The sequence below is a fragment of the Myxocyprinus asiaticus genome, chromosome 36, assembly GCF_019703515.2.
Source record: "Myxocyprinus asiaticus isolate MX2 ecotype Aquarium Trade chromosome 36, UBuf_Myxa_2, whole genome shotgun sequence".
In the NCBI taxonomy this organism is placed as follows: Eukaryota; Metazoa; Chordata; class Actinopteri; order Cypriniformes; family Catostomidae; genus Myxocyprinus; species Myxocyprinus asiaticus.
The window spans coordinates 36,101,690-36,127,921 of record NC_059379.1 but is presented as its reverse complement, the minus strand read 5'-3'; the positions used below and the strand labels follow the sequence as shown (position 1 = coordinate 36,127,921).

Here is a 26,232-nt window from a genome sequence, read left to right as displayed (position 1 = left end):
TGAATTATCCAGATGTCCAGCAATAACATTGGAGTCATATAATCCAATGTTCATTATTGCCATGTTCTGTTTTTTATTTTGAGGACAGAGGAAAAACTTGTGAGTACACTAAATAAATTATAGTTGCTTTCTCATCACACTCATCACACTGCAGATACGAGTCTCTCTTATCTAATATCAATAATAGGCTTTCTAAATTGGTATCTATTCAGCCCAGCTGCTGAGTGTACTCTAATGCATCAGTTTAACCAATGGGTTATTTTTCAAAGGCCTCTTTGTTTCAGATCAGGTTGACTGCCCATCTTTGAGAACAAAATAGTGTGGAGGTGAAGAGAGCTGCCCAATTAACAACAACTCCTGAGTCACATTCATTACTTCTGTCAGGAACAGGAAAAGTAGCAATGACCCTGTGTGTAAAATGTTATTACATGAAGTAAATCAAACAATACAATAATACATTATTAATCCCCATAGGCAAGTGCGATTTGATTTGGGGCATACAGAATGCAATAGGCAAACAGATGCAGACACTGAAAGGCACAGGTTAAGATGCTAAGACAATGTACATGACTGTTTTGCATTAAAAAAAAAAAAAAAATACAATGTACAAAAAATAAGGAGAAAAAAAAATATCTAAAAGTGTCCGTAATATACAGTGGCCCAAATGTATTTGGACAGTTTTAGACAGTTCACTTAAAAATGTGTGAAACAACATATCAGACATATCAAAAAATCAAACATCACTTTTCTGAGCCATTTTTATGATGACTATTTTTACAGTTTCTCATTTCTGTCATTTACTTCCAGTTTTTTTTTTTTTTTTTTTTTCACTTTTCTGGAATTTTCCTGGATAATTGCATGGCTGTATTACAATAACAATTATAGTTAGGAAACTGTGTCTAGACATGGGGTCTAAGAGCACACAAGTCAATGTAAATGAACAAAGTTTATATTATCTTTAAAAAACCTCAGCGCTTTAATCAAGCAACAGAGCTGAAATGATTTGCAAGGAGTTGCACAGAAGCAGGAAAATGAGGTTTTTGGCACAAAGGAGAAGATTTGCATGTAAATGTCAATTTAATATGAGAAATCAGACATATTTACATAATTGTCTATTATTTATTATTTTAATCCATGTTTATTCCACTTTAACTGTGTTATTTTGCATTTGCCTGCTGAATAGATTACAAGTTAGCTTAATATTTGACCTGAATACTTAGTGATGTATGAAACATTATAAAGGGACCACACAACTAGAACTATTTAGATTTTACGTACTTACAGTATATTTGCAGATAAATTAATTCCCAGAAAGATATGGAGCTCTATTCCCCCTGAAATGCTTTTAAATAAAATTACTGAAACTCTCATCACTTCTTCCCTGCTCTAATTCTAGAAGAGAAAAGTTCTGAATGTGTCAGGTCATTTAAAGTAACCAATCATTGCAATAACATCACAATAAAACATTCAATGGCTCCGAATTGTAAGAAACTGACTTTCAACTCTATTTAGTTTGAACTTTTAGTTCACCCAAAAATGAAAGGGATGTTGCCATTTACTCAATTTCACATCATTTCAAACCCATATGACTGTCTTTCTTCAGTATGGGGCATGATGTCACTCTATAAAAAGCTGGTAACACCACATGGTAATACAGTAATGTTTCCTTTGTTAAGGGGTTCATTAATGACTAATAATAATTAATTTACAACTGTACTATAAATAATTGAGGTGGTTATAACATGCAGAATCTTTTATGCAACTTTGCCAAATAGTGAGCCATTTTATCTCACATGTTATAAATGCTTATTATAACACACTTATTCAACATTATTAACCTATGAAAATATACCTTAATGTAAAGTGGACAGACGTGAAGCATTTATTAAAGCTGAAGCTGTGATGTGTGTGAGCTCCTGCCCCTTTCATTCACAAATCTAAAGGTGCCCTTCTAGCAGAATTAAATTAAAATTGTTAAATAAAACTAAATTAAAATCTTGTAATAATCTCACAATAAGTGCAGAGCCTTTGAAATGGGTACTCTGAAGGGAACACAGTATTAGAATGTGCCTTTCATCTTGTGGAAGGGCCCATTCATTTTCTCACTTTCGTTTGGAATGAGTTTTCGAGTGTTGTCCCCTCCCGCAGCAGTGCCCTTTGAGAGAGCAAAAATGTAGTTTTTAATTCGCCCCGGAGCATCGAAGTGGTGTCACGGAGCATCAGCTGTTTTTTTATTCTGTTTGAGTTTCATGAAGTTAAAAGCGAAACGCAGTAGCGGTTCAAGCTTGTATGGTGCCCTGGGCAAAACCCGCCTCAAGGGGGGTGGGGATGCAGGCGCTCCATGCAAGATGCTGCCCTGGGCAGCTGCCCATGTTGCCCATGCCTAAATCCTCCACTGGTGAAATGTGACAGAAGATAGCTGTTTTCAGCATATAAACTCTAAAAGCTTTTTTTCTCCAGGCCATTGATTTAATATGTCAGTGAAATAATGTGTTGTTTTCTATTCGCAAACTAGATTGGCACGATGATTTGACCATATGTTTGACAGTTTGTGTAGAGTAAAATAATCATATTTCATAAGTTATGGAAACGGAACACTTCTAATTTGTCAGCAAATTAAAAAGCACCTGGCAAGAGTTGGTTATATTGCCTGTATGCATTGTAAAGTCTTTAAAACGACATACATTTTTTATTATTGAGGAGTAGTGATTAATTCTTTTGATGATTTCTTTTTCAGCACTGAATGTCAAAAGTAAAACATGATTATGTATTATTATTACAGTAGTTTCTGCCTGCAATGCAGGCAGCATGAATAATAATTAATATGTAACTAAACATATTTACATACTTTGAACTCATTTTTGACACTACAATAATTTAATAAATACTTTTGAATCCAGAAATTACATTGTTTCCGTTGCTTTTGTTTATTTATGAAACATATAGTTAGCATTTTGGCTGTGTACTCACAGAACGATGCTAACACACCAGCACAGAGCTATAAACGCAAACCAACACAGGTAGATAAAATGTCCACTCCATGTATTGTGTTGTAAGTCTATCAACAGATTAATACTCGATTGCTACCGCATTTCCGACATCACATGGCACACCTGCAGTATAGACAGCTTTATTAATTATAATGGGAGCGGTCGCATTGTTTTCAGTGATATAAATTTTAAACGTCTTTTATAGAATACTGCCATTAACTGAAGGAGCTGTCTGTTACAGGCAAAGCCAGTTTGGTTTTTGTTTAAACTAGTAGACTAATCACTTTCAGAAAAATACAATGGTAAAACCATTTTTGGACATGTGAGCTACCCATTCAAATGGTGACTTGGCCAGAATGGAAGCAGCAGAGATACAATGATAACGTGAGAGTGCAGAGATGAGAGAAGTGAAAAGAGTGATGAGACAAGAGAAAGATTAGAGCCCTATAAAAAAAATAAAATAAAAAAAAATAATAATAAAAAGGTGCCGTCACCAGGGTAATACCATGGTACTGATTTTACAAGTATTCCAATAGATAGTCATAGTACTCCAAGATACTTAAAAAAATACCATGGTTTTACTATGACGGATGTCAAAAACATGGGATTATCACAGACCATGTCTGAAAAAAAAAAAAATATAAACATGAAAACCAGCACTCTACAAACATGTAGATATGGTGCTCACTGTCACTCACACAAACACTAAACACCATCAGGGTAACACATGTGAAATTATGTAATAAACATTAACTAAACTACATAAAATATAACACAAAACACCCCAATGTAGACAACTAATATTAAAAATAAACATAACTATTCCCATAAAATATAATGAAATGTAATGCGTCACGCAGAGAATTCTGGGAACGCCTGATTATTGTTCTTTTCCGTAATTTTAACAATAATTCACCGTAAAAAGTATATGTACTCACTTGTTAAACATAATTTAAATTTTTACCATTAATTATATGGGGAAATCATATTTTTTACATCTAAAAAAATTTAATTTTTACATCATTTTACCATAAAACTACATATATTTTAAATATATTTAAATTTGAACCATATATTTTAAGGTAACTACTCGTTAACCAATTTACGTTTTTTACCAGTAGCATTTTTAAAGTCTTTTACCATTGCATTTTTTTTACAGTGTGATCTTCCCCGATCTGACTTTTATAAATAAAATTAAAAAATATTGTTGTCCTGAGAATCTTATTCAACCGTTCATTTAAAACCTTTTTTATTTCCCTACTGCAAAAAAAAAAAAAGGCAATTGTAATGGTATTTTTCTTGGGAAACAATAGAAGGCCATGCTCCCCCGGGATAATTTTTATTTGCAAAAAGCAACATCCAGGCATTCAATTTTGGTGACTTTGGGAGCATGCTTTTTGTGTGGCATTAAGACCCTGGCATACTCACTGAGAAGTTCTTCTTTGTTCTTCGCTCAGAGCCAAAAAGAAGTTCGAAACAGCTAAGCAACGGTATATAATCACGAGCCGATTCAGGACGTCGCTAGACCAATTACTTGAAAAAAAAAAGATTCTTATTCACGTATTGTGCATTACTATTTCTGGTCACAGCTGATTTAGCACAACCCCAAGTGAAGAAAAAAAAATTTATATTTATTTTCACATCCTTTGAAAAGAAAATGTAATATGTGTGTTTGTTTGACATGGTATGTACTGTATGTGTATGTAAATTCATGTACAAAAAGGCAACAGAAACTTGACTTCAGTTCCTCTGAACTGTGGCCTAAATCTTCAAGGCTGCTGCTCTGGAAGTCTTTACCCATCTGTAAAGACTGTGATGTTCCTTTAATCCTGCTGTCAGGCACACGGGGTCTGAGCCAGGCAGGGGAGAGACTCCCCAAAACTCTAGACACACCACTACACACACCACATGACAAGCAAATCAGGGACTAGCCACTAATATATCATCTCAATGGACTATTTTTCGCATGAACAAGGGAAGCTAGCAGAGGGAGCATTATTTGGGCTAAATAAGGCAGAGAAGACAACACTGATAGCATAATGCACTTCAAACGTCTGAATAGCAATAACATTTACTGTATGGGGAAAATGTCTCCTTAATGCAAATATTCATAGTTTCGGCCTAATAGTTGCCTAATGGCTTGTTTAATTATGGAATCACTACACTTAGAGAATGTTCACCCAATTTTCTTTACTTCGTAGCAAATAAACAAATCACAGATATGACACAAAACATTTTTGTTTAATAGCTGAGCATTCTGGCTTTGTGAAACATCCCTCAAACAAACTAAATTACATTATTTTAATTAATGGCATATTTTTTTCCAGATCAAGTAGAGAAAAAAATTATGAAATCCCTCAATGTTGAGAAAAAATAATTGAATCATCAACAAAAAAATCACAATTAGTACTTTGTTGCTCCTCCTCTGGCTTTTATGACAGCCTGAATTCTTTGAGGCATGGACTTCACTAATGATTAATGAAAAACAATTTCTCCATCAAGCAGGTTCCAACTTTCTCGAATAGCGGTTGATAGAGCAGCTTTGCAGGATGGAGCCTTGTCATGGACCAATTTTTTCAATTTCCTCCATAAATTTTCAATCGGATTGAGATCCAAACTGTTTGCTGGCCATGTCACTGAGTTGATATGCCTTTCCTGAAGAAAAGCTTTAACACTCTTTGCTCTGTGGCAAGATTATCATCCTGAAAAATGACTTCATCATCACCAAACCTATTTTCTATCGATGGAATGAGAAAAGTGTACAAAATTTCAATGTACACCTGTGCATTGACTGTTGAGATAATGATTGCCATCTCCCCTGGTCCTTTACCTGACATGCAACCTCATATCATAAATGACTGGGGAAATTTGATTGTTTTCTTCAGGCAGTCATCTTTATAAGTTTCATTAGAACGGCACCAGACAAAAGTTCCAGCATCATCACCTTGGCCAATGCAGATTTGTGATTCATCACTGATTATCACTTTCATCCAATCATCTCTTTAGCCCACTGTAGCCTTGCTTTCTTCTGTTTAGGTGTTAGTGCTGGTTTTCATTTGACTTTTCTATATGTAAATCCCATTTCATTCAGCTGATTTCTGACAGTTCTGTCACAAACATTGACTCCAGTTCCGCCAATTTGTTTTTCATTTGTTATGTTGTGCATTTTCTATTTTCGAGGCATATTGCTTTGATTTTTCTATCCTGATGATTTGACATCTTCCTTGGTCTACCCGTATGTTTTCCTTTTATAACCTTCCCATTTTGTTTATACTTGGACCAAATTTTAGACACAGCCGACTGGGAACAACCAGCTTCTTTTGCCACACTCCGTGTTGGATTTCCTTCTTGAAAGAGTTTTATAATCCTTTCCATTGTTTCAATTGACAACTGTCTTGTTGGGGTCATGTTTCCTTTCAATTAACCAAGTCCAGCAGCTCGTTAAGGTCTGTAAGCACTCTCTTTTAACTGCAGACTAATTTGCATTTTTAGACTTTCCTCAACATTGAGTGATTCCATAATTTTTTCCTCTACTTGATCTGGAAAAAAATATGCCATAAATTAAAATAATTTAATTTAATTTGTTTGAGGGATGTTCAGATTTTAAACAAAATTTGTTTTGTGTCATATTTGTGATTTGTTTATTTGCTACAAAGTAAAGAAGCTGGGTGAACATCCTCTAAGTGTGGTGTATTCATAATTTTTGCCAGGGGTTGTATTCAAGCAGCTTTCCAATCTGCTGTTGATCTTACAAACAGGTAGTCCTGTCCCCAACTCACACCACTGGTGGAATCCAACATTTATGAAATAATTTAAGACTAATGCCAATCGGAAAATGAAAAACCTATCAAAGAAAATGTCATAGTTGTGACCACAAGAATGTGATCAACATCTGAATGACAATGCTGGGTCATAAAAAAAATTTTTTTAAAAAAGTTTGATAGCTTAGATAATTAAGAATGAGCGCTGACATTGTGAGAGTAGCTCAGTGGTTTCTTTCAAAAACACTGCAGATCTATGAATAGAGCTTGAAAATTATATAGGGGATCAAGACTGTTGGTTGGCACACTTTGCATCCTTTGTTGAATGTCTCTGGTGGAACAAACGTTAAGAAACCCCAAATAGGTGCAAGTGAAAGCTTAGGTTCTTAGGTTAAAATCAAACACATTCAATGTCTCCATAAATTAGTAACACATTGGTAACACTTTAAAATGGAACAACCCCATTCCTTCTCACCTTCTCCAGGCCATTTCTCCATCCATCCTACCTGCACTCACACACATAATTAACACATCTCTACTTACAGGCGCTTTTCCCACTAAATTTAAGCAGGCTCGAGTAACCCCGCTGCTGAAGAAACCCGCACTTAATCCCACATAAATAGAACACTACAGACCAGTCTCTCTCATCCCATTCATGGCAAAAACACTTGAAAGGGCAGTTTTCAATCAAATCTCTGCCTATCTCTCACAGAACAAGCTGCTGGATGACAATCGGTCAGGCTTTAAAAGTGGACACTCCACTGAGACTCCCTGCTGTCTGTCACTGAGTCGCTGAGACGGGCGAAAGCTGAATCCAGATCATCAGTCCTGATTATGCTGGACCTCTCTGCAGCCTTTGATACAGTCAACCATCAGATCTTACTCTCTACCCTCTCCTCGCTGGGCATCACAAGAACTGTGCTTAACTGGTTTAATTCCTATCTCTCAGGTAGGTCCTTCAAGGTAGCCTGGAGAGGTGAGGTATCCAAGCCACATCAGCTACTTACTGTGGTACCTCAGGGATCAGTGCTTGGGCCACTTCTCTTCTCTATATACACAACATCGCTGGGACCCATCATTCAGGCACATGGTTTCTCTTACCACTGCTATGCTGATGACACGCAAATCTACTTGTCTTTCCAGCCCAACGACACCACAGTGACTGCTTGAATTTCTGCCTGCCTGGCGGACATCTCGGCCTGGATGAAGGAGCACCACCTGCAACTCAACCCAGCCAAGACTGAACTCCTTGTCTTTCCAGCCAACCCTGCTGTTGAACACAACATCACAGTGCAGCTGGGTGCAACTACAGTAACGCCTTCCAAATCGGTCAGAAATCTAGGGGTAACCATCGACAACAGACTCAATTTCACAGACCACATCTCAAAGACCGCAAGATCATGTAGATTTACACTCTACAATATTAGGAAGATAAGACCCTTCCTCTCTGAACATGCCACACAACTGCTTGTCCAGTCACTGGTCATAACTAGACTGGACTACTGTAATGCTCTCATTGCAGGCCTCCCTGCATGTGCAATTAGACCCCTCCAAATGATCCAGAATGCAGCAGCACATCTGATCTTTAATGAACCAAAGAGAGCACGTTACACCACTCCTTGTCTGTCTCCACTGGCTGCCGGTTGATGCACGTATAAAATTCAAGGCTCTGATGCTGGCATACAGAACAGTCACTGGGTCTGCTCCAGCATACCTAAAATCATTTATGCAGAGCTACGCGCCCACTAGAAGCCTGCGGTCGGCTAAGGAACATCGCCTTGTTGTACCAACACAAAGAGGCACCAAAACACTTTCCTGGACTTTCAGCTTCATCGTACCACGTTGGTGGAACGACCTTCCCAACTCCATCCGTGAAGCTGACTCCCTCTCTGTCTTCAAAAAACGACTAAAAACACATCTTTTCCATGAGCACTCAACCAGTCAAAAAAAAAAAAAAAAAAAAAAAAAAAATATATATATATATATATATATATATATATATATATATATATATATATATATATATATATATATATATATATATATATTTCTGTTGCACTTTATTCTGTTTTGAATACTATTATGATGCTAGTGATACTTTGTAATACAGGACTTTTTATACCACTGTCTCCTAAGATGATTCGCTTATGTTTCCTCTTTTGTAAGTTGCTTTGGATAAAAGCGTCTGCCAAATGAATAAATGTAAATGTAAATGTAAATGTAAAATAAGGTTCCATTTGTTAACATTAGTTAACAACATTAGTTAACATGAACTAAGATAGAGCAATACTTTTACAGTATTTATTCATATTTGTTAATGTTAATTTCAACATGTACTAATACATTTTTTAAATCAAATGTTGTATATGTTAACTTTAATAAATGTACTATGAACTAACATGAACTAACAGGGAATAATTTTTATTTATTATATATTTTGTATATATTTATTATAACTACCATTAACAAAGATGAATAAATACTGTAATAAAATATGTTGTTCATTGTTAGTACATGATACTAAATGCATTTACTTATGTAAACAAATGTAGCCTTATTATAAAGTGCTACCCAAATTTGTTTAAGATTAAAATTTTGATTGATTCAAAGAAGACAAAGAAAAACAAAACATACGTATATACAATGAATCAACATTTAACTCCCACTACTACCCCTTCCGCATAAGACGCACCCTTGCATCTCTAGATACAGACTTGACGTTCTTTTGAATCCTAGCCCACACTCCCTCCTCCAATTCCAAATTAAAATCTTTCTCCCATAATCTCTTGATAGAACTTAAAGCTCCGTTCCCCAGACTCTGCCGCTTTAGGGGGGTTATGCTACTCCCAAAAATAGTAGAGAGCAGGTGGCACAACTTTAAATACCTATAAAACTGAGATCTGGGAATCACAAAATATTGAACCAAATTATCAAAGGATCTCAACACTCCACTCTCATATAGGTCACCGAGTGTAGTAATCCCCCTCACAATCCACTCTGACCAGCAGAAAGGGGACTTATTAATACATAATTTTGGGCTCAGCCATACGCTCGAGGCAACATTTAAATAAATGTCAGAATTAAACACTCTGGACACTTTTGTCCGTAGCGAGTGCAAATGCGAGATAACGGGCTGTAACTTAACTTCTCTGGTTAGTTTGATAAAGAGGCTTTGCAATGGCGCAGTAGGGGCAAGAACTTCCTGTTCAATACAAAACCAGGGAGGGGCTCTCTCAGGTGGAAGTGACCAATGAGCCAAATGCATAATAATAAAACAAAATCTTGGGTAGTTCGGGAGAGGGAGAGCTACAGGCAGCTGACCTGTATGTGTGTGTGTGTTATTTTGCTTTAAGTTAATCATTAAATGATTATTTATATTGGCAAGCCGGTTCTCACCTCCTCCTTTCCATTTTACCCCTTTACATTGGTGCCGAAGCCTGGGAAGGAGGAGGGATGTGCCATAGTAGAGTCCTCGCCACTACCATCCACCCCAAAGGAGCAGCTGCAGCCATCCGCCGGTGGACTGAGGAGCCCGGCCGCCTGAAAGCAGAGGAACGACCGTCGACTGCGAGGGGCGGAGGAGACCCCTTCCGGCAGCTAAAATGCAGCGGGGTCAAAGATAAGACCGCCGTCCGCGAGCGGGAAGGGGCTTACTGCCGACCGCCTGGAGCAGGAGAACTGCTGCCAGGGGTGGAGGAGACCCCTACCATCCACCAAAACGTGGCGGGGCGTGCCGTCCGCCAGGGGCTGGAGGACTGCTGCCGATCCACCTGGGGAGGAGCAGCTGTCATCCACTAGGGGGTGGAGGAATGACCAAGGACCAGGCTACGGCGTACCAGAGAACAGGCGAGTACATTTTTTTTCCCTCTCTCTTCCCCGCAGTCGCTCCGTGTTGGCCTTTCCCTCTGTTTTTTGTTTTTCCCAGCCCCTTGTCTCCCTCCAAGGTCCAAGAAGGCGGGAAAGGGAGGGAGGAGTGTGGCAAGGAGGAGGGCGGGGCCAGGCCGTGATGATGCACGCCCGGCCCCTAATCAGGCTAATCAAGCCCACGTGAGAGAGAGAGCTACAGGCAGCTGCCCTGTATGTGTGGCTGGAGTCTCTGATGAATTCCAACAATTCGGAGGTTCGGGTGGCTGGAGTCTCTGATGAATTCCAACAATTCAGATGTTGTTTTCGCCGGCTACGATTCTCAAGGTCTTCCAACTTTTCCAAATCCATCTTGGTCGCTAGTGGGTTAGCAGCTAATTCCCTCTCCGAAGACTCCAGATAATCGATACGTTTCTCGACGTCCGACACTGTTGTAACCACTCTTGAATTTCGTCTCCATGGCAGTGATCGATCGACTTATTACAGCAAGATCCTCCAAGTCAGCTACGACCTTCGCCAGCATTGCTACATGCTCGACAGTTGACGCTGAATCTCTCCAGCCGCACCATCCAAACTGAGTCCCCGGGCTGCGGCCCTGTCTGGGGTATCAGCTTGAGCACGTAAGTGTCTTTTAATGTCTCCAGAGCCTGAGGATTTTGAATTCTTTGACATATTGTCTTCATAGAACAGTTATGGATCAGGGTGTATAGAATCTCACCTGTTTATGACATAAAAAGTATTAAAAACTAGCAAAGTGCGCAGAGCTCGCCGTTCACCTCCAACCCTCGCATGGCGCCGTGCAACTCACCTACCCAAATGTTTTAATGACTTTTGTTAATACAGATTACAATTATGCTACTGTATGCCTTAGTGCCAACCAAGCCCATTTTTGGTCACAGGTTCTGGGGATGGTTCAGATGGTGTTAAAACACTAAAGTTTTAGAAGAAAGTCAACACACGGAAAGTTTATTTTAAAGCAGAACAACTAAAATCAACACGTTATTCTTATATCATTAATATGAGTAATAATTATGTAATTAATATGATCATGTTAATGTATGATTAATTTGTTTTTTATTTACTATGAAAAATGTGCACTTATATAAATTTGTATAAATATATAAATCTTTACTTTTATAAACTCAAGCAGTATAAATGTATAAATGTAAAAATGTACATAATTCATAACTAATTGTATCATTGGCTTGACTTGAACCATGTGTATGTGTAAGAGGCCTAATAATAATAAAAACAACAACAACAATTAATTATATTATTATTATACATTTTTTATTTCATACACAGTAGATGTTTATGTAGAGGTTTTAAGTTGGTAAATAGTGTGTATGAATTGTTATCTATTCTTTTTTTATATACCCAATGTGCTAACCATACCCACTCACACTCTTTTTGTAAATTATGTTAGTGAGCTAGCCCAGCATAGCTTTTCACAGGCTTGCAAATCTTAAATATAACTGGTACCCATCACTATTAACTAAAATTAATACATTTTAAAAATCTTCATCAGTAATTGATAACATTTTAGCAGAGGGCTTTCATTTTTATTTTGACACAGATTAAAATGAAAAGTTGTCTTTACCTTAACAGATTTTAACATTCAAATGCCCTGGCAGAATCAATCAGTGGAGGTCAAAAAGGCAAACATTTAGATGTTACACTTTTTGAAATATATTACATAATTACCAGAAATTAACTCCAACCAACCCCTGTGGCCAACTAACACTGGTCAACCCTATATGGCTAGTGTTAGAAATAAATTTGAGAAACTTTTGTAGCATTTCAACAGCAATGCCAAAGCTCAACATATTATTCACAATGCATTTTATGTATTTATTTCCATCTAATATTATTGAATAAAACAGGATTGACATCAGCAGTAAGTCAGAGACAGGATTCGAATTTGGGTCTCTGGCACAAGAGTCTTAATATCCACCACTGAGCCACAGAAGGGAGTTGAACCCAATAGTCAGATGCGATCTTAAATGAACTCAGAAGAGTTTAACAAAAATAGCAAAAAGGGTACAAAAAGCAATTTCTTACTGACAACCACAAAACAGAAAAATCTTTAGTCCAAAAAGGATCCAAAAGGAGGAAAAAATAATCTCCAAAGAACTCAGGAAAAAGACACCAAAAAACAGCAAAAATAAACACAGGGAAAAAACAATCCAAAAGGCTTTCAAAGTTTAGTACTTAGAACAAGAGCAGACTTACGGCAGCAACTGGCTAGGAACATCAATAACCAAGCAAAGAAACAAAAAGAAAGTGATCAGCTTAAATACACAGCCCAGAACGAGGCACATGTGAAAACAATGGCACTGATTACAAGAGGCACAAGATAGACATGAGTACCATAGGGACCTCTAGTGGCCAAAATATAACATTAAAGCAAAAACTCTGACAGGACCCCTCCCTCTAGGAAGGGCTCCTGACGTTCCCTCCCGGACGACTGGACTTGCGAGCATGAAATTCTTGAATTAGTTTGGGGTCCAAGATGTCCTTGGCAGGAACCCAGGAGCGCTCCTCAGGGCCATAGCCTTCCCAGTCCACAAGATACTGCCGGGACCCATGTACTCGACGGGCATCCAGTATTCTGTGGACTGTGTAAGCTGGCTGGCCACCAATGATACAAGGAGGGGGAGGTTTACCTGTCGCAAGAAAAGGAGAAGACAAAACAGGTTTTAACAGTGAGACATGAAAAGTGGGATTTATTTTCAAAGTCTTAGGCAAGTATAAATAAGTAACTGGGTTTACTTTCCTGGCAATCTTGAAGGGGCCAATGAACCTCTGGGAAAGTTTACGGGATTCCACCTGCAAGGGAATGTTCTTAGTGGAGAGCCAGACTCTTTGGCCGGGGCGCAGAGTGGGGGCAGGTCTGCGTCTGCGATTGGCCTGGTGCTGATACTGCTGAGAGACCTTCAAGAGCTTGAGTCGGGCTTTTTTCCATGTCTGGCAGCAACGTTTAACGAACTGTTGAGCAGAGGGAACTGCAACCTCCACTTCTTGCTCAGGGAATAGTGGAGGGGTGTATCCCAACTGGCACTCGAAAGGGGACATGCCTGTAGCAGAGGAGCGAAGGGTATTGTGAGCGTATTCTGCCCATATGATGAAGGAAGACCAAGAGGATGGGTTGTTAGCTGCCATACACCTCAGTGTAGTCTCAAGATCTTGGTTAAGCCTCTCCGTTTGCCCATTGGACTCCAGGTGGAACCCAGAAGATAGACTCACTGTAGCCCCCAGAGATTGACAAAATGCCCGCCAGAATCGGGAGGAAAATTGGGGTCCTCGATCAGAGACAATGTGTTGTGGGATGCCAAAGACTTGGAAGACGTGGTTTATAACCAATTCAGCAGTTTCTTTAGTGGTGGGTATTTTGGCAGAGGAATAAATCGGGCGGCCTTGGAGAATCTATCAACTATGACCATGATAGTGGTGTTGCCTTGTGATAGCGGAAGTCCAGTGATAAAATCCATGGAAAGATGAGACCAAGGTCTATGAGGTATGGAGAGAGGATGCAATAGCCCCTGAGGAGAACGGTGAGGGACCTTACTTTGGTTGCACGTGTGGCATGCGTTTACAAATGTTGTCACATCCTCCTTGATAGTTGACCACCAAAATCGTCTTTGGAGGGACTCAAGAGTGCGAGAGGTTCCAGGATGACAAGTGAGACGTGAGCAGTGTCCCCACTGGAGGATCTGGGAGCCGACAGCTTTAGGGACAAACAGGCAGTGGGTTGGCCCCCCTCCTGGGTCAGGTTCTCGGGCTTGGGCTTGTTTTACAGTATTTTCCAGATCCCACCTGATAGGAGCCATTATCTTGGAACTGGGGATAATCGATGCAATAGAATCTTCCTGAGGTGTGTTTACATATACTCGGGACAAAGCATCAGGTTTTAGGTTCTTAGAGCCAGGGCGGTAGGATGAGATGAACTGGAAACGGTTGAAGAATAATGACCAATGTGCCTGGCGGGGGTTGAGTCGCTTTACCTGGTGAATGTATTCCAGATTTTTGTGGTCCGTGAATACTTGGAATGGGTGTTTGGCCCCCTCAAGCCAATGCCTCCACTCTTCAAGCGCTAGCTTAACTGCCAGTAACTCTCAATCCCCTACATGATAGTTCATCTCAGTCGGTGTAAGGCGGTGGGAAAGGTATGCACATGGATGCAACTTGTTGTCCTCCCCCCTTTGGGACAGCACAGCTCCAACCCCTACGTCCGAAGCATCGACCTCCACGATGAAGGGTTTATCTGGGTTAGGGAGAATGAGAATAGGTGCAGAGGTCATATGGCTTTTGAGTTTGCTGAAGGCCAACTCTGCTTCATTTCCCCAATTAAAGCTGGTTGTGTTCCCCTTGGTGAGTGCAGATAAAGGAGCCGCCACAGTACTGAAGTTCCGGATGAACTTGCGATAAAAATTGGCGAAGCCAAGGAAACGCTGTACTTCCTTTACCGACGAGGGGGAGGGCCAATCCACAACTGCTTGAACCTTTTGAGGGTCCATTTGTATCTGGCCAGGCTTGATAATGAACCCTAGGAACTGAACTTTGGTCACATGGAACTCACATTTCTCAGGTTTAACAAAGATGGTTATCAAGAAGACGTCTGAGAACCTTACTGACGTGTTTTACATGCTCTTGGAGGGAACTCGAGAAGAGGATATTGTCTAAGTAGACAAACACAAATTGGTTGAGCATGTCTCTGAGAACATCATTGATGAGAGCTTGAAATACTGCAGGAGCATTAGTGAGACCGAAGGGCATAACTAAATATTCATAGTGCCCAGTGGGCGTGTTGAAGGCGGTCTTCCATTCATCTCCTTGTCTGATGTGCATGAGATGGTAGGCATTGCGCAAGTCAAGCTTAGTGAAGATGGAGGCTTCTTGCAGAATTTCGAAAGCAGTGGCCATTAGTGGCAAGGGATAGCGGTTTCAAATAGTGATCTTATTAAGGCCCCTGTAATCAATACATGGCCGGAGTCCGCCATCCTTTTTCCCAATGAAAAAAAATCCAGCTCCAGCAGGGGAAGTGGATGGTTGGATGATACCTGCCGCAAGGGATTCGTTAATGTATTTGCCCATAGCAGTTCGTTCGGGGGGAGACAAAGAGAATATACGACCTCTGGGGGGACAGGTTCCTGGGAGCAGCTCAATGGCACAATCATAGGGGCGATGAGGAGGTAAGGAGGTGGCCTTCCTTTTGCTGAACACTGCTTTGAGGTGGTGGTACTGAGCAGGGACTTGAGACAGATCTAGGGCTTCTTGGGACTCGAGAACAAGATCAGGGGATTTCTGGGCCAAGCATGTAGTCTGACAGGTGGGACCCCAACTGAGAACAGCGCCAGTGGACCAGTCAAAGTGTGGGTTATGCTGGAGGAGCCAGGGGTGACTGAGGATAATAGGGAACTCTGGAGTCTGTATAAGGTGAAAGCACATTCTCTCCTGGTGCTGGTAAGTGATGAGACAAAGGAGAGAGGTGAGGTGGGTTATTTTCCCTGGAGCTAACGGTCTTCCATCCAAGGCTGTCGCAGTTAGGGGGGCAGGAAGGGAATTAATAGGAATCTGGAGACTTTTGGCAAAGGAAATATCCATGAAATTCCTGGCAGCACCAGAATCAATCAATGCCTGGAGTTGGTGTTTTTGATCTCCCCAAGTGAGTGTGATGGGAAGGAACAATCCAGAGTTGGAAGGTGAAGCTGTGCGTGTAACTACCGTTACAGTCCTTCCTTGCATGTACGAGACTGGGCGTTTCCCGAAAGCTTGGGGCAGGCGGAGCGAAAATGACCATACAATCCACAATATAGACAACAGCGCTCTCTCATGCGACGGTCTCGTTCTGATGGGGAAAGCCTAGTCCTTCCCAATTGCATGGGTTCCGAGGACTCGTGGGGCACTGGTAGCATTTGAGCAAGTGCTGGACAGGCAGACAATGTGGAAACAGATGGCCGGTTCAGTCTTCTGTCCCTCAGGCGATTATCCAGCCGGATTGCTTGATCCATGAGAGCAGGTTCTCTGGTAGCCATATCATCCTTGATTGCCTCAGACAGACCATTCAGGAAACACACCATGAGGGCCTCGTCGTTCCAGCCGCTCCCTGCTGCAACTGTCCGAAACTGTATGGCATATTCAGCCGCGCTGCCATTACCTTGTCGGAGGGTGAGAAATCTCTTAGAGGCTTGCCGGCCACTGAGGGGGTGGTCAAAGTCTCGCTTGAACTCTTTTTCAAACACAGAATAACTTGAACAGAAGGGTGCCTGTGCCTTCCAGACCACTGTTGCCCAAGAAAGAGCCTTGCCAGAAAGGAGGGTGATAACATATGCGATCTTGGCCCGATCTGAGGGGAAGGAAGATGGTTGTAATTCAAATGTGAGAGAGCATTGAGTCAGGAACCCATAACATGCACTGGGATCACCTGAGAAATGTTGTGGTGGAGGTAGGCGAGGTTCAATCAGAGGAGAGAGCACTCGAGAATCCGGAAGGGGTTCTGAGGCAGCAGTAAAAGCAGTAGCTGAAGTAGAGGGCAGCCGGTCCAGGATCTGACGGACAGAAATCATGAGATCAGACAGCACTTGTGAGTGTTTAGCAATCACAGTCTCCTGCTGAACTAGTGCTGACTCATGGTGTTGGATTGTGGACTCCTGCTGAGCAATTGTGGCCAGGAGTTCTTGAGCATTAGGCGTCTCTGGGTTCATAACATTTGCTTGGTTATTCTGTCAGAGCCAGGATTCGAACTTGGGTCTCTGGCGCAAGAGTCTTAATTTCCACCACTGAGCCTCAGAAGGGAGTTGAACCCAATAGTCAGACGCGTTCTTAAATGAACTCAGAAGAGTTTATTAACAAAAATAGCAAAAAGGGTACAAAAAGCAATTTCTTACTGACAACCACAAAACAGAAAAATCTTTAGTCCAAAAAGGATCCAAAAGCAGGAAAAATAATCTCCAAAGAACTCAGGAAAAAGACACCAAAAAACAGCAAAAACAAACACAGGGAAAAAACAATCCAAAAGGCTTTCAAAGTTTAGTACTTAGAACTAGAGCAGACTTAGGGCAGCAACTGGCTAGGAACATCAATAACCAAGCAAAGAAACAAAAGGAAGTGATCAGCTTAAATACACAGCCCAGAACGAGGCACATGTGAAAACAATGGCACTGATTACAAGAGGCACAAGATAGACATGAGTACCATAGGGACCTCTAGTGGCCAAAATATAACATTAAAGCAAAAACTCTGACACAATATTTGTGCCTATGATGGACAACTGTTGCTATGATATGTGGTGTGATGACACATTCAATATTTGCCATAGTAAATTAATCAGACAAGCAACCTTTGTACGAACCAAAATTAGGTAAGAGCAGATGTAAATTCACGATAATTATTGCAATTTAGGATATTAAAAATAAAGAGACTGGCTTAAAGGGACATTTTATAGTAAAAAAGTGGCAACAGTATAAAAAAAATAGTGCAAACAACATCTATTGACATTATATCAATGCTGTATTATGATTGTAGTTTTACTGTCTTTCTGCACAAAAAGTGTTAGTTTCTGATTCACCAGTAACCATTTTAAAATGGTTTTTAAACACTTTTTGCACATTAACTTGCACACAACTTTCTGAGAAATAACCATTACTTTAAGTTATCGCATATAGTGTGATAGCATGCACCACTAACATGTGTTAAATGAACTTTATCTTTTTTTCTGAAAAAAAAGAAAGAAAGAAAAAAAAGGTGGATATGTTCAGTAGCTTTCTGTATCCAAGACTTATCTTTGTGTATCCAACTTATGTGAAAATACAGCAATTGTCTTAAAAAAAATTAACCCACATTTAGAAACTTTCACTGGGGTAAAAGGGATTGGAGCTTGTTTTTTTTTTGTTTTGTTTTTTTGTCACCATTTGTAAAAGCTCTGTGTATTACTCATCAAAGAAAATTGTTATTCTGGGGGGGGGGATATGCAAGGACTAAATAGCAAAATGTAAATCCTTCAACAGTCGGTCCAACAAAAGCAGACTCTTTATTTACACAACCAGAACAGAGCTTATGGTTGTTTATGTGAAGACGAAACAAAATTGCTCTAATTTATTAAAACCTTTGGTAGAGGTTTTTGAGTAAAATATTGCCCAAATATAGCTGTAGGCTGAGCTCCGAAAAGGGGCAAACAAAGGGCCCCTAATCTGCAGAGCCCTAACCTAAACATTTTCCCTAACCATGTGTGGATGAGGAAGTGTCGCCCCCTTTTGGAGTTGACCCAACCCCGATCTGGAATAACCCAGCACCATTCTCTAGTCACCCCGCCCTCTTTTCGAAAATTTCACCCCATTTGGAGATCTCCCACTTGAGATTTGGCCAGCAGCACAGCTCGTGTCATACGTAAGGTATGCCCTCTAGTGGTTATGGTATGTATGTGGAATAAAATTTGGTGGAGTTTTTTTTTGTTTTTTTCTTTCTATTCGGCAAATCTCAGTGTGTGTGTGTGTATATATATATATATATATATATATATATATATATATATATATATATATATATATATATATATATATATATATATATCAAATGCATGTATAAGAAAATATAAAATGTTGAATTCTATTGCCACTGAATGAATGAATACAAGCAATGCTTGGCCAATTCTATATTTGGATCAAGATATCATAGACAAATATTAATTGTATTTAAAAAGTTCTCTAGGCTGTATAATTAATTATACTATATGCATCAAAATACAATAAATAAATTTTTGATTAGGCCTACTTATGAAATAAATTCACAAACTCTAAATCTGTTAAATACTGTACATCCTGTGTATGACATATCTGCGTTTCTTGTAATATTATGAGTCACTGTGGTATCCGTCTGATACGGGATATGTTGCGGTTTGACTCACTTAGCAGAAATGTTGATGTGTGTGACACACAGTAGCCTATATTTCCTCCAGGGGGCGCTTGGAGGACCAGACACCCAGATCTATTATTGAGCCGCATTCAAGCCTTAGGCCCTTTTTTTTTTCTTTTTTCCTGTCTTACTGCAGATATTTGCAGACTGTAACCTATAACACTTTAAATATATTAATTCCAGGGGTTGGTATTTGAAACAAATCGAAACCAACCCAGAAGTTTCTATTTTATGTAATAAACAAAATGCCTTATGTTGTAATCACGAACGATTTTGATTGGTCCATCCTTATCCACGCTGAGAAAAGTAACAATTACCACGTGACATCATCGTCGACGCGCTACATTAGTAGCGGCTTGAATAATAATTCACACCTAAATAATAACACTGATAAACTTGAGTTGGCATTGGATTCAAAATACACAGTTAAATTCGCTTAAACTATAAGAACTATTATTTAGACCCTTCGTCTGCGGCTCTGTGGTCCGCCCATTTGGAAATCGGCTAATGGGCACTCTAGCGGATAATTGTTTCTACGGTTTGATAGTGAAAACGCATTTTTTGGCACGTACAGTAAGTAGTTCGTCTGACATGCACACTGGAACCATGCGGTGTTCTGCGTTCACAGCTCAAGCAGTTTGTTGTCTTTATGTTTGGGGTATGTACATGGTTTTCATCTAATTATTTTAATTCAAGACACACTGAAAGATGTAACCGTTTGATTTTGTCGATATTGTTTATTTATTTAAGTTATTTATCTATGTGATAAAAGGCAAGTTATAACAATGCAAGACATAACTGCATGTAATACGCCTATGCAATTATTACAATATACGATTTGCCTATACAGATATTATAGGCTATAGACTATACAGTGGGATACAAGAGTCTGAGACCATATCTTTTTTTTTCTGATTTAATAAACACATTTTTATTACATATGATATTGTCAGCAGGAGTAAACACGATTTCAACGTCACAAATTTCATTAGTGACTTTGGAATAAGATTTTCTTTAAATAAGTATGAAATATGGCCACATATGATCATAATATGTATGCATTTTATGTAAAAGTATAGTTTATACTTTCACTTCCAATAGTATTTGAGAAAACATATGTTAGGTATATGGAAACAGACATTTTTGTAATATTTTAAAATAGTATGTGACTTTGTATATCAATGAAAACCAAATATGAATATATATTTAATTTGTGTTTTGCATACACTGCCACATATTAGATTTTTCTATGGGTTGAATTAGTAGTTAACTGCTCACCATTTGAAAAACAGTACTGGGACAAATTTCTTTATTAACTAACAAATATTCCAGTGTAGTCACTCAATTAATATGAGCTCATAAAAACTGTATGTATAATAATTATAAAATAATTGGCGAAATGTTGTTTAGATGTAAAATAAACCTAGTTTTAGATGTCACAACCCAGGACATGTCAACATTCCGGAAGTATTGTAGCCCAAATAATTTTTCTTCTTTTAACCTTGTAACTTTGCTTTGTTTTCAAAATCCTGAAACCTTCGGTTTATTTCCAGATAGTAAAAAGAAATCCCAGATTTTTAATGTTGTCTACATTTGGACCTCACTGTATACAGTATATTGTTATTAATACATTTGTGAAGAATCTTTTGTTTTGCATTCATTCGTTCATTCATTCATTCATCAGGATGTGTGGCACAGAGTGTCTGTGCATTAACTCATATACAGCAGTTTGATGTGGTGAGACCTCAGAGTATAAGAGCTTGCAGGAGTGTCTCCAAACAGGTACTGCATCTCTACGTGTCATCTAGATCTATTGTACAGCAGCAAGATCCTTCTTGTTGTTTGTAGGACTAGGTGTTTTAGGAAAAACCACTGCTCCATTTCAACATTTCATTTTTTATTTTAGAAGGGTTGTTTAGTGTGGTCTGCAACTCTAGGATTTTGCTGTTTTTATGTGGATTAACACATAAGTCATATGCAGGTACAGCCTAAAGAATTACAAAACCAAGAGATCTATCCTGATCAACTCACATGTCAGTTATTCTTTGGAGGGAAGAATCACACGATTCATTTGGAAAAGAACAGGTGAGTGTTGTGTTTGGGTGTAATTTATTTCACAGCCTTCTCTTGAAGATCACTGTCTGTACAGTTTTTAATTTTGATGCTCTGTGGTTTAAACAAAAAGAAAAAACCTCATCACACCTGATGGAGTATCAGTAGGTAAATGGGAAGAAACACTGAAAAAATAAATAAAAATAAACACTGTTTATCAAGCAACAGCACTGTGCGGTATTTTTTCTTGTTTGTGATGCTTAATGGTTTGAAATACATGTTTTACTATAAAGTAAATTAATATTTACTTTTTTTTTTTCATGTTTAGGCAACTCATTGGACATAATTATACTGAAATATACTATCAGGATGATGGATCAATTGTGAGCAGTAATCCAAATTTAAAGGTAATTTACAGCACCATATACAGTACAGTTAAACGTAACTTACTGAAATGTAATTAATTGTCCAAAAACTAGCTACAGTATCAGGCCCGGTTCCAGATCAAAATCACAGAGGGTGCTTCTGAAAATAGTGGGGGGGATGTATCATAATTACACATTTTTTAATAGATTAAATCATGTTTAAATGCTACTTAAACAACGTAAATAAAAGTTATTTTTTTTTAATGTGCAAAACATTTATTGCTTCGGGGGGTTTTTTCCCCATGATCTGTCGCTGAAAATGACAGCAAAAATCTGCGGCTGCAGATTAGGACTTACTGATTTGCAAAATCATACATGTTTATACTTTTTGATGCAGCATTTTGTGCATTCACAAAATGCAAGGATTTTTATGTATTTGCTGGTATTCAAGAAAATCTGCTTGCCAATTTACAGTATTAGTCTTACATATTCAATTGAGCAGGGGTGTGCAGTTATGTTGGTACAGGGGCCACATCAGCTGTTAAGTAGAACATGGAACAGAGAAGATAATAAGTTCTGCATAGTTTTATCTTTTAAGCCCAGACATGCACTCAATGAATGATGCACAATTTTCTTAGAGTAACATTCACATACAGGTGTGAGGGAATTCAGCATTTTACAAATAACACAAAGAACAAACATATTCCTCTCTCACTTGGTTTTACTCGTGTGTCCCCTCTGTACACTATTGAGCGCTAAGTTGTAGTTTGTTTGTTTTTTTGCAGAGAGAAAGCGTGCGCACTCGCATGTATGGTTGCCAGATTGCATAAATTAAGTATGACGTAAGGCGAAATATTTCCTATTTGTGTAAGTATAAACCTCTGATTGGGGTGTTGCATATATTATCTGGCAACCCTGAGCATATTAAAAGCTTGTGGATGCGCGATAGGCCCAAAAGCCAGATAAGTGAAAGATCTAATAAAAAACGTTCATGATAAATCGACCCACGGGCAGTAGTTTGCCCTGGTCTGCAATTGAGGGTGCTCTAAGTTTCATTTGAAGGTGCTTAGCTCCCTCAAGTACCCCCGTAGAATCGGGACTGTACAGTATGTACCTGAATAATAAAAAACATGAAGCAGTTTTTACTTAATTGAGTAACACTAAGGCAACTTGACATTGTTTTTTATTTAATATGTTTATATTGACATTAATATTTAACTTTTTAAATAAAGTAGTGTGTTCAATAGCATATTATCAATTTTTGCTGTGATGTGTATATATATATATATATATATAGTTGTGCTCAAAAGTTTGCATACCCTTGGAGAATTGGTAATATATGTACCATTTTTAAAGAAAACATGAGTGAGCAGGCAAAACACATTTCTTTTATTTCTTATGGGATTCATATTCAACTGTAGGTTATAACAGAATGGCACAATCATAAAACAATACATGGCAACAAAGAAAAAAATGAAATGACCCCTGTTCAAAAGTCTGCATACCCTTAGTTCTTAATACTGTGTATTGCCCCCTTTAGCATCAATGACAGCGTGCAGTCTTTTGTAATAGTTGTCTATGAGGCCCCAAATTCCTGCAGGTGGTATAGCTGCCCATTCGTCTTGGCAAAATGCCTCCAGGTCATGCAAAGTCTTTGGTCATCTTGCATGAACCGCACGTTTGAGATCTCCCCAGAGTGAGACTGTGATGGCCACTCCAGAACCTTCACCTTTTTCTGCTGTAACCACTGGAGGGTCAACGTGGCCTTGTGCTTAGGGTCATTGTCATGCTGGAAAGTCCAAGAGCGTCCCATACGCAGCTTTCGTGCAGAAGAATGCAAATTGTCTGCCAGTATTTTCTGATAACATGCTGCATTCATCTTGCCATCAGTTTTCACAAGATTCCCCGTGCCTTTAGAGCTCACACACCCCCAAAACATCAGTGAGCCACCACCATGCTTCACAGTGGGGATGGTATTCTTTTCACTATAGGCTTCTTTCCAAACATAGCGCTTATGGTTGTGACCATAAAGCTCTATTTTGGTCTCATCACTCCAAATTACAGTGTGCCAGAAGCTGTGAGGCGTGTCAAGGTGTTGTCGGGCATATTGTAACTGGGATTTTTTGTGGCATTGGCGCAGTAAAGGCTTCTTTCTGGCAACTCGACCATGCAGCTTATTTTTGTTCAAGTATCGTCGTATTGTGCTCCTTGAAACAGCCACACCATCTATTTCCAGAGCAGCCTGTATTTCTCCTGAGGTTACCTGTGGGCTTTTCTTTGTATCCTGAACAATTCTTCTGGCAGTTGTGGCTGAAATCTTTCTTGGTCTACCTGACCTTGGCTTGGTATCAAGAGATCCCTGAATTTTCCACTTCTTAATAAGTGTTTGAACAGTACTGACTGGCATTTTCAAGGCTTTGGATATCTTTTTATATCCTTTTCCATCTTTATAAAGTTCCATTACCTTGTTACGCAGGTCTTTTGACAGTTCTTTTCTGCTCCCCATGACTCAGTATCTAGCCTGCTCAGTGCATCCACGTGAGAGCTAACAAACTCATTGACTATTTATACACAGACACAAATTGCAATTTAAAAAGCCACAGGTGTGGGAAATTAACCTTTAATTGCCATTTAAACCTGTGTGTGTCACCTTGTGTGTCTGTAACAAGGCCAAACATTCAAGGGTATGTAAACCTTTGATCAGGGCCATTTGGGTGATTTCTGTTACCATTATGATTTAAAAAGGAGCCAAACAACTATGTGATAATAAATGGCTTCATATGATCACTATCCTTAAATAAAAGAAAAATTTCACAATTTCTGACAGGGTATGCAAACTTTTGAGCACAACTGTATATATATATATAAATATTCACTGTATATCAAGCACTTTATTAGGTACACCTCTAGTGGGCCTACCATCTGTGTACCTCAGCATAAATTGATATTCATCAGACCAGGCTACGTTTTTCCAGTCTTTAACTGTCTAGTTTTGGTGAGCCTGTGCCCACTGCAGCCTCAGCTTTCTGTTCTTGTCTGACAGAAGTGGAATCCGATGTGGTCTTCTGCTGTTGTAGCCCATCTGCCTCAAGGTTCAAGATGTTGTGCATTCTGAGATGCTATTCTGCTCACTACAATTGTACAGAGTGTATTATCTGAGTTACTGTAGCCTTTCTGTCAGCTCGAACCAGTCTGGCCATTCTCTGTTGACCTCTCCACCATTCTGAGTAAAATCTAGAGACTGTTGTGTGTGAAAATCCCAGGAGATCAGCAGTTACAGAAATACTCAAACCAGCCCGTCTGGCACCAAAAATCATGCCAATGTCGAAATCACTGAGATCACATTTTTCCCCATTCTGATGGTTTGATGTGAACATTAAGCTCCTGACCAGTATCTGCATGATTTTTCACACTGCACTGCTGCCACACGATTGGCTGATTAGATAATTGCATGAATAAGTAGGTGTATAGGTGTATCTAATACAGTCGTCACTGAGTGTGTATGTATGTGTGTGTGTGTATATATATATATATATATATATATATATATATATATATATATATTAGGGGTGTAAAAAATATTGTATCGTATTGTATCGTACGATACGTCACTTACAATTCAGTACCATATGTATCGTACGATACATAAACAAAAATATTATAGTGTAATTTAAAACAAATAGCGCAACATTGAGAGCGTGACAAGAAAACAGAGCAACACACTTAAAGTACATAGGCGAGAAGATTGATGGCAAATGCTAAGTCAAGGGCATAGCAGTCCTGGGGGACGTGAGGGACACGTCCCCCGCACTCTTTAAAAAGGTGATTTTTATCCCCTGCACTTTTCCAAGCTAAACCCATACCGAGTCCAAATGGTGGATTTGTATAAAGTATTCTTGCGTTATTCAGGACCAGCTCGGGGGGCAGTGGTTTGAATTTCGTTAAGAACAGACCAATTTCAGCAGTAGCTCTTTCTACCTCCTGGTGCCATATTCACAGTGTGATCAGTCAAATGCTTGGGAAACTTGATGAAAACAAAGAAAAACAGAAATTATACACCACCTTTAAGCTGTTTGTAAATCAGTCAATTATGTATGGAAATAAAAAAAATCGCCAACTATGTATTAACTATGCAACTCTGTTAACTTGAATCAGGACAATTGCAATTATCATGGCCATATTCAGGATTTGGAGGATTCCTCAGTCAGTGTGGGAATCTGTTTTGGAATCAGGTATCCGACAATAGCATGCACCTAATAATTCATTTTTTTTCATATAAGCATGAAAAAG

At 39.0% G+C, this 26,232-nt stretch overlaps 1 protein-coding gene across 4 annotated transcripts in view; it reads left to right on the top strand.

Moving 5' to 3' along the window:
* The first annotated feature begins 19,888 nt into the window (after window positions 1-19,888).
* The window catches only part of LOC127426737 (zinc metalloproteinase-disintegrin-like batroxstatin-1), a 35,003-nt gene continuing 28,659 nt past the window's right edge, over window positions 19,889-26,232 (top strand). Inside the window, exons 1-5 of one of the 4 annotated variants that reach the window (XM_051673727.1) lie at window positions 19,889-20,183; window positions 21,210-21,307; window positions 21,507-21,610; window positions 21,906-21,984; window positions 26,098-26,174. In XM_051673727.1, coding sequence (XP_051529687.1) covers window positions 20,033-20,183; window positions 21,210-21,307; window positions 21,507-21,610; window positions 21,906-21,984; window positions 26,098-26,174 — 509 coding nt within the window. In that variant the 5' untranslated portion in view covers window positions 19,889-20,032. The remainder of the gene's footprint in view (window positions 20,184-21,209; window positions 21,308-21,506; window positions 21,611-21,905; window positions 21,985-26,097; window positions 26,175-26,232) is intronic. The other 3 variants (XM_051673725.1, XM_051673726.1, XM_051673728.1) reach the window with 3 other exon arrangements.